The sequence below is a fragment of the Oryza brachyantha genome, chromosome 8, assembly GCF_000231095.2.
Source record: "Oryza brachyantha chromosome 8, ObraRS2, whole genome shotgun sequence".
Taxonomy (NCBI): Eukaryota; Viridiplantae; Streptophyta; class Magnoliopsida; order Poales; family Poaceae; genus Oryza; species Oryza brachyantha.
The window spans coordinates 13,421,661-13,428,880 of record NC_023170.2 but is presented as its reverse complement, the minus strand read 5'-3'; the positions used below and the strand labels follow the sequence as shown (position 1 = coordinate 13,428,880).

At 42.6% G+C, this 7,220-nt stretch overlaps 1 protein-coding gene across 2 annotated transcripts; it reads left to right on the top strand.

Annotated features, from left to right (window-relative positions):
- The first annotated feature begins 519 nt into the window (after positions 1-519).
- LOC102699888 (receptor-like protein kinase) lies at positions 520-6,374 on the top strand. Of its 2 annotated transcripts, XM_040526815.1 has the most exons (3): positions 520-769; positions 2,239-5,201; positions 5,615-6,373. In XM_040526815.1, exons 2-3 carry the CDS (start codon positions 2,246-2,248, stop codon positions 5,992-5,994), a joined length of 3,336 nt encoding a protein of 1,111 aa, XP_040382749.1. In that variant the 5' UTR covers positions 520-769; positions 2,239-2,245; the 3' UTR covers positions 5,995-6,373. The 2 variants fall into 2 exon arrangements, with proteins under 2 accessions (XP_040382749.1, XP_040382750.1); XM_040526816.1 differs by lacking the exon at positions 520-769 and having other exon boundaries at positions 2,238-5,201; positions 5,615-6,374.
- The last annotated feature ends 846 nt before the right edge of the window (positions 6,375-7,220 follow it).

The following is a 7,220-nucleotide window of genomic DNA, read 5'->3' as shown; positions in this document are numbered from 1 at the left end:
CGATCCACCACCGCCCGACGTTCCTTCATCGTCGTCGAGACTGCGCTCGGCCGATCTCCGCCGCCAGGCAGCACGCCGAGCTCGCTGCCGTTGGGTCTGCTTCGTCGATGAGAGAGAGGCCAGAGAGAGAGCGCACAGAGAGGTGAGAGGACGTCGGAGTCTTAGAGAGAAGAGAGGTGAGAGAGAGGGTAAAGTGATAAGCAATATTTCGTAGAACCCACATTAAAACCTAGCACTATAGAAAAAGTGACTTCATTCTATATAGCATTTTTTTTACTAGAACCATTCTATCGAGAAGCCTGTATAATACATCAGTTTTAGTTTTACTGGTACTCCGGAGTACGTAGTAAAAGCAAAAGACAAATGTGAACGTGTATTCACGTATCCGCGAACCCCCGCCCCGCGTACACACACCTGTCTCGGATGCGTGTGAAACCGCCCTCCTCGTCGGCCGCGTCTCGTTGCCATTACTACGGCAACCACCTCCACCATCAGAGGCACTGCATCTGCAAGGCAAAGCACAGTTGCACATCTGAACTATCTGATCCTGTCGAGAGGAAAGTGAGAGAGCACTACTGTACTAGTGCGTGCTTTCGCGACTCCGCGAGTGAGGTAACAGTACTTCCATTTGCCTTCGCTGCATCCTCGTCTTCCATCCCTCCCGTGTGCTGCAGCGCTGCTCCGTCTCTTTCCGCCATGGACGGGCAGCTTCGCCACTAGAAGAACAGTGGCTCGCCTTCTTCTTCTCCCCCAGGAGCTTCGTCTGCGGGTACGTGCCGTGCTTCTTGTTCTTCATCTTGCTCGTTTATGGTTTATTATGGTTACGGTTATCTGTCCCCCATTTTGGTTGTTCTTCCTCGCTTGTTTCCGGCGGAGCAATGGGTCATGATTCGTGCATACTGATGCTTCATGCTTGAGATCTTTCTTAGGGCCTGGTTCTGTTCTTCGATATTATCTTCTTGCATTGCGCTTAGTTGCTTGGGTTCTTGGTCTAGTTACACGGGCGCCTGCTTCTTGATGCTGATCTGGTAGGTTCTAGGGTAATGTCCAATTGAAGAGCAGATTTGGTGCTAGAATCCTCTCCTTCCAACTAGGGAAAAAAAGGAACTTTTTGGGTACTGTTCTTGCAATTGAACTGTTCTATCTCTACCATTGTGGGGTTTCCTGGCAGATGCACCTGCTGTCCCGGCTCCTGGCTCCAATCGAACTTCGGGGTATAAGCGAACATGATGATATCTAAATTCATCTGTTTCGTTGTGATTTTGAAGCGAATTAGAGTGTTTTGTAGCCTTTATTTTGAGGATTCATGCTCTTTCCTCCCTTGAGATCCAGGTTGGAGTGCCCAGGGCCCGTGTGGGATCCCTTTCATGCTTTACCTCTTAGCTACTGTTCCGTGCAAATTAGTGCTTTCACTGAACTGCTAGAGGCCAAAAAGGTGTTCCTTTTTTTTTGCTACTCATTGAACATTCTAGAGTTCACCTGGGGAGGAGAAAACGGCGGACTCCGTTGACTTTTTATCGTTTTCTGCACAAGACCTGGTTGACATATTGCATTTGCTTATGTAACTTTTGATTAATTTGAAAATAGACATTTGGACATCAATGTGGTGAACCTTGATTCTCCACTAATCGTTATTTAATTGTCTAAAATTCAATAAAACTTCTACCTCCGTCAAAAAAAACTTTATTTTTTGGTTTACGTGTTCAACGTTTAACCATCCGTCCTATTTGAAAAAATTATAAAAAAAACTCAAAAAAATTAGTCATGCGTAAAGTATTATTTATGTTTTATCATTTAATCGGAAAAAATTTCAAATAAGACGAATAGTCAAACATTGTATCTAAAAACTAAAAAATAAAGTTATTTTGGGACGGAGGGGGTATTATATAACAAATGTTATTTAATACATTTTAATAATCAAAATATAGGAAATTTGTAAACTGTACAATAATTATCATCTAGTTGTTTAAAAATACTATCATTAGATCTAAGTTTTGGTTTGTCCAAAATTAATAGTGCATTAGTATACTAGCCCATACCACTCAATTACATAGGTCGCACAGGCTACTTTGTTCTAAAATTGAGCATTTTGACCAATGATTGCCCAAAATTTTGTTATTTTGTACTCAATATGGAGTATGAATTTATGCGACAATTCTAGGAACCACTTCATTTTTCTTTCCCCCATGAAGTAGACAGAAAGTAATCTTCTGCTAACCGCTGTAAAAATATTTTCAGGCACAAAATGAGTCTGGTTATGTGGCACTGGTTTTTCTTCTTCTTCACTTTTGTTTCATCATCATGGAGTTTGACATCAGATGGTCTAGCCCTTCTTGCTCTGTCTAGGGATCTCATATTACCTCCTTCCATAAGTTCCAGTTGGACAGCTTCTGATGCAACTCCTTGTAAATGGACTGGTGTTTCCTGCGACAAAAAGAATGATGTGATTTCTCTTGACCTGTCATCTTTTGGAGTTTCTGGTTCTCTAGGGCTCCAAATTGGATTTATGAAGAACCTACAAGTACTTAGCTTGTCAAATAACAGCATATCTGGTTCAATCCCTCATGATTTGAGCAACTGCAGCATGCTTAATCAATTGGATTTGTCCATTAACAATTTTTCTGGTGAGATACCAGCATCCCTTGGCAACATTAAAAAACTGCATTCACTTTCTTTGTACAGTAATTCCCTCACTGGCGAAATACCAGAGGGGCTGTTCAAGAATCATTTTCTGGAGGAACTTTACCTCCATTTTAATAATCTCAGTGGTTCTATTCCCTCAGCAATTGGAGAAATGACTAATATTAGATACCTATGGTTGCATAGCAATAAATTATCTGGAGTTCTACCAGATTCACTTGGCAACTGCACCAAGTTGGAGGAGCTCTATCTACTAGATAATCAATTCAGTGGGAGTTTTCCAAAAACCTTGAGCCATATCAAAGGACTGAAGGTATTTGATGTCACCTCAAATACTTTCACAGGTGAGATAACATTCAGTTTTGAGGACTGCAAGCTGGAGATATTCATATTGTCATTTAATCAGATCAGCGGCGAAATTCCATCATGGCTAGAGCATTGTAGCAGCTTGACACAGCTTGCACTTGTCAACAATAATATCTCAGGCGAGATTCCAGCATCTCTTGGCTTATTGAGAAACCTCTCTAAACTTTTACTTTCTCAGAACTCACTGTCTGGGCCAATTCCTCCTGAGATAGGTAACTGCCAGTTGCTGGTGTGGCTGGAGTTGGATGCAAACGAGCTCAATGGCACTGTTCCTAAAGAGCTAGCAAATCTGAGCAACTTAGAGAAACTCTTTCTGTTCCAAAATCACCTAACTGGGGAGTTCCCTGAGGATATTTGGGCAATCAAGAGCCTGGAAAGTATCCTTCTCTATGAAAACGGTTTTACTGGGAGGCTACCTCCAGTGTTAGCTGACCTGAAGTTCCTGCAGAACATTACACTGTTCAATAATTTCTTCTCTGGAATCATACCACCGGATTTGGGTGTTAATAGTCGTTTAACCCAAATTGATTTCACAAACAATAGTTTTACTGGTGGAATACCATCTAACATTTGTGCAGGCAAAAGATTGAGAGTCCTGGACTTGGGCTTTAATCTTCTAAATGGTAGCATCCCATCCAATGTTGTGGACTGCCCAGGTTTGCAACGAATCATTCTGCAAAACAATAATTTAAGTGGGCCCATTGCACAATTTAGAAACTGTGCAAATCTTAGTTATATAGATCTGAGTCATAATTCCTTAAGTGGAAACATTCCAGAAAGCTTGGGTAGATGTGTAAATATTACGATGATAAACTGGTCAGGAAACAAGCTTTTTGGTCCAATACCAGCTGAAATTGGAGACTTGGTGAATTTGAGAGTGCTAAACCTCTCACATAACAGCCTACAAGGTGTGCTTCCAGTGCAAATTTCTAATTGTTCCAGGCTGTACATGCTTGACTTGAGTTTCAACTCTTTGAATGGTTCGGTACTCACAACAGTAAGCAACCTTAAATTTCTGTCACAACTACGGTTGCAAGAGAATAAATTCAGTGGGGGCATACCTGATTCCCTCTCACAGTTGGATATGCTTATTGAGCTGCAACTTGGTGGCAACATTCTTGGGGGTTGTATCCCTTCGTCGTTAGGAAGGTTGATAAAACTGGGCATTGCCTTGAATATCAGTAGTAATGGACTTGTTGGTGATGTTCCACCACTATTGGGGAATTTGATGGAGCTGCAAAGTTTAGATTTGTCTCTTAATGACCTCACTGGAGGACTTGACATGTTAGGAAACTTACAAGTATTACATGTATTAAATGTTTCCTACAATAGATTCAGTGGTCCGGTCCCAGCAAATCTTCTGAAGTTTCTGGTTTCCTCACCAAGCTCCTTTAATGGCAATCCAGACCTCTGTATCTCTTGCCATACCGAAGATTCTTCTTGCAAGGTTTCTAATGTTTTGAAACCTTGTGGAGTGACCAAAGGAGGACACAAACAATTCAAGATTGCTGTTATAGTTATTGGTTCTTTGTTTGTTGGAGCAGTTGTTGTACTTATACTGAGCTGCATTCTTTTAAAGTTTCATCACCCAAAGGCGAAAAGTGAAGAAGCAGTCAGTACTTTGTTTGAAGGCTCTTCTTCTAAATTAAATGAGGTTATAGAGGCTACTGAAAACTTTGATGACAAGTATATCATCGGTACTGGTGCTCATGGAACTGTTTACAAGGCAACACTAAGGTCAGGAGAAGTATATGCTGTGAAGAAGCTTGCAATATCTGCACAGAGAGGTTCGTATAAAAGCATGATCAGAGAATTGAAGACATTAAGTAAAATTAGGCACCGGAACTTGATAAAACTGAAAGAATTTTGGTTAAGAAGTGAGTATGGGTTCATGCTTTATGTTTATATGGAGCAAGGTAGCCTTGGTGATGTTCTGCATGGGATCCAACCTCCTCCAAGTTTGGACTGGAGTGTGCGCTACAACATAGCTCTTGATACTGCCCATGGCCTAGCATATCTACACGATGACTGTCGCCCTGCAATCATTCACCGAGATATTAAGCCTGGAAACATACTTTTGGACAAGGACATGGTTCCACATATATCAGATTTTGGCATTGCAAAGCTCATGGACCAATCTTCTGTTGCTACAGAGACCACTGGAGTTATTGGCACCACTGGCTATATGGCCCCAGGTATGTCTGAAACTAAGCATTCCATAGTTCTGTTTCAACATTAGCTGGCGCACTCTGAAGCAACTTATTGAAATCTCAATGTTTCAATCCAATTATGCATAGCTGTAACCAGTAACTGCACCCTCTATTTCTTATATGGGACAATGCCAGAGAACTTGTATGTGAAAACTGAAAAATTGATAGCATTGGATACTAAATCCCTGAAGCATAGAATGAAAAGAAATTGAACATCTTTAATAAATAAATACTAGTGGAAAACCAAAAACAAGAGAATCAGCCACTAAGTGAAAAAACTATTACTCATATAGTTCCGTCTACTGTGTAGTTAATGAGGTTGCCGATGAGGTTAACTACTCAAAACTATGGACATGATACTCATGTTACAGATTACAATTTGTGTGGTTCCTTTGCAGAGTTGGCATTTTCCACCAGGAGTAGCGTCGAGTCTGACGTATACAGCTTCGGCGTTGTGCTACTTGAGCTGCTAACAAGAAAACAGGCCGTGGATCCTTCGTTCCCCGACAACATGGACATCGTCAGCTGGGTGACTTCCACGCTCAATGGCACCGACCAAATTGAACTCGTCTGCGACCCATCTCTGATGGAGGAAGTCTACGGCACCGTCGAAATAGAGGAGGTTAGGAAGGTACTGTCTTTGGCTCTTAGATGCACAGCGAAGGAGGCGAGCCGAAGGCCGGCAATGGCCGATGTTGTGAAGGAGCTGACCGATGTCAAGCGCTCTGTTGGGAAGTTGTCGAAGCCGGAGAAGACGGCCTCCCCCAGCTCACACTGACGGTAGAATTCTTGGTGTAGCCAAAGTCTGCTACCGAGCTATTTCTGGTGCAGTTTTAGCTGTGTGAATGAAGTGTAGAGTGTTGTAACCCCGGTAATCTGGTGCACTAGGATGGTTGATTAGTTTTAGCAAATATTCAGTTTTGATTGGGGCAGTTTAGTTTATTCCTAACCATTTTTGTGGAGTGTAATGACTTGTATGTATGTGTAACTGAATGTAGCCTTGGAATCATGTAGTAGCTTACAAGATCTGAAAGGTTTTCTCTGCCTCTACACTGAAAGGAGGTGCTCATTGTTAGGGTTGATCACGCATCTACCCCTTGCTAACTTTACCAATCAATCTAGATAAGTACAGAGGGAGTACTTACTGTATTATTTGTTGCAGCAGTGCAGATCAGGTGATGATCACCAGATTCGCCAATTCCATGCGAGCTATACAGAGATCGAGTGTCCATGTGTCTGCGTCACTGCATACTCGGTGCTGGCGACGGCACGAGGCGGTTAAAAATCACGGTTCAGCAGCTGAGGAAAAGAGCACCGGTCGGCGGCGCGGTGGCACGCCGCCGCGCCGGAGCCTCCTGCCCGGCGACGAGCGGATTGGTGCGGGCGGCGCCGTGGCACGGCCCAGCAGATTGGAGACAGCATTTACCAGTTTTGGGCCATACTACATGGGCCACATGGAGACCACGGACCCACTGTAGCCCAAAACCATATGGCCCGCACGTTGCCTACACTACTGTTGCGGCCCAACATATTTGGGCTGCACGTAGGCCATTCTCTCCGCGTTATTCAGAATACATGACCCGCCCGTGATAAATACTGGCTTTGTGTGAGCTTTGGTCAGCTTTGTTGAGGGCTTCAGGGCTTCAGGCTGCACAACACCGTCCACACGAGCCGCCATTGGCCTCCAATAAAGAACACGTTTATACTGCGCTTAGTTCGCGAAAACTTTTAGGTTGGGTGTCATATTGGATGTTTGACTGGATGTTAGAAGACTATTTTAACGACTAATTAAAAAACTAATTATATAGGGTGTTAGTAAATCACAAGACAAACTTTTAAAGTCTAATTAATCTGTCATCAACACATGTGAGCTACTATAGTAGTTATAGTTCATCATAGACTAATTAGGCTCAAAAAGTCTGTCTTGCAATTTCTTTCCGAACTGTACAATCAGTTATTTTGTAACTATATTTAATGCTCTATATGTGTCAAAGATTTGAACGT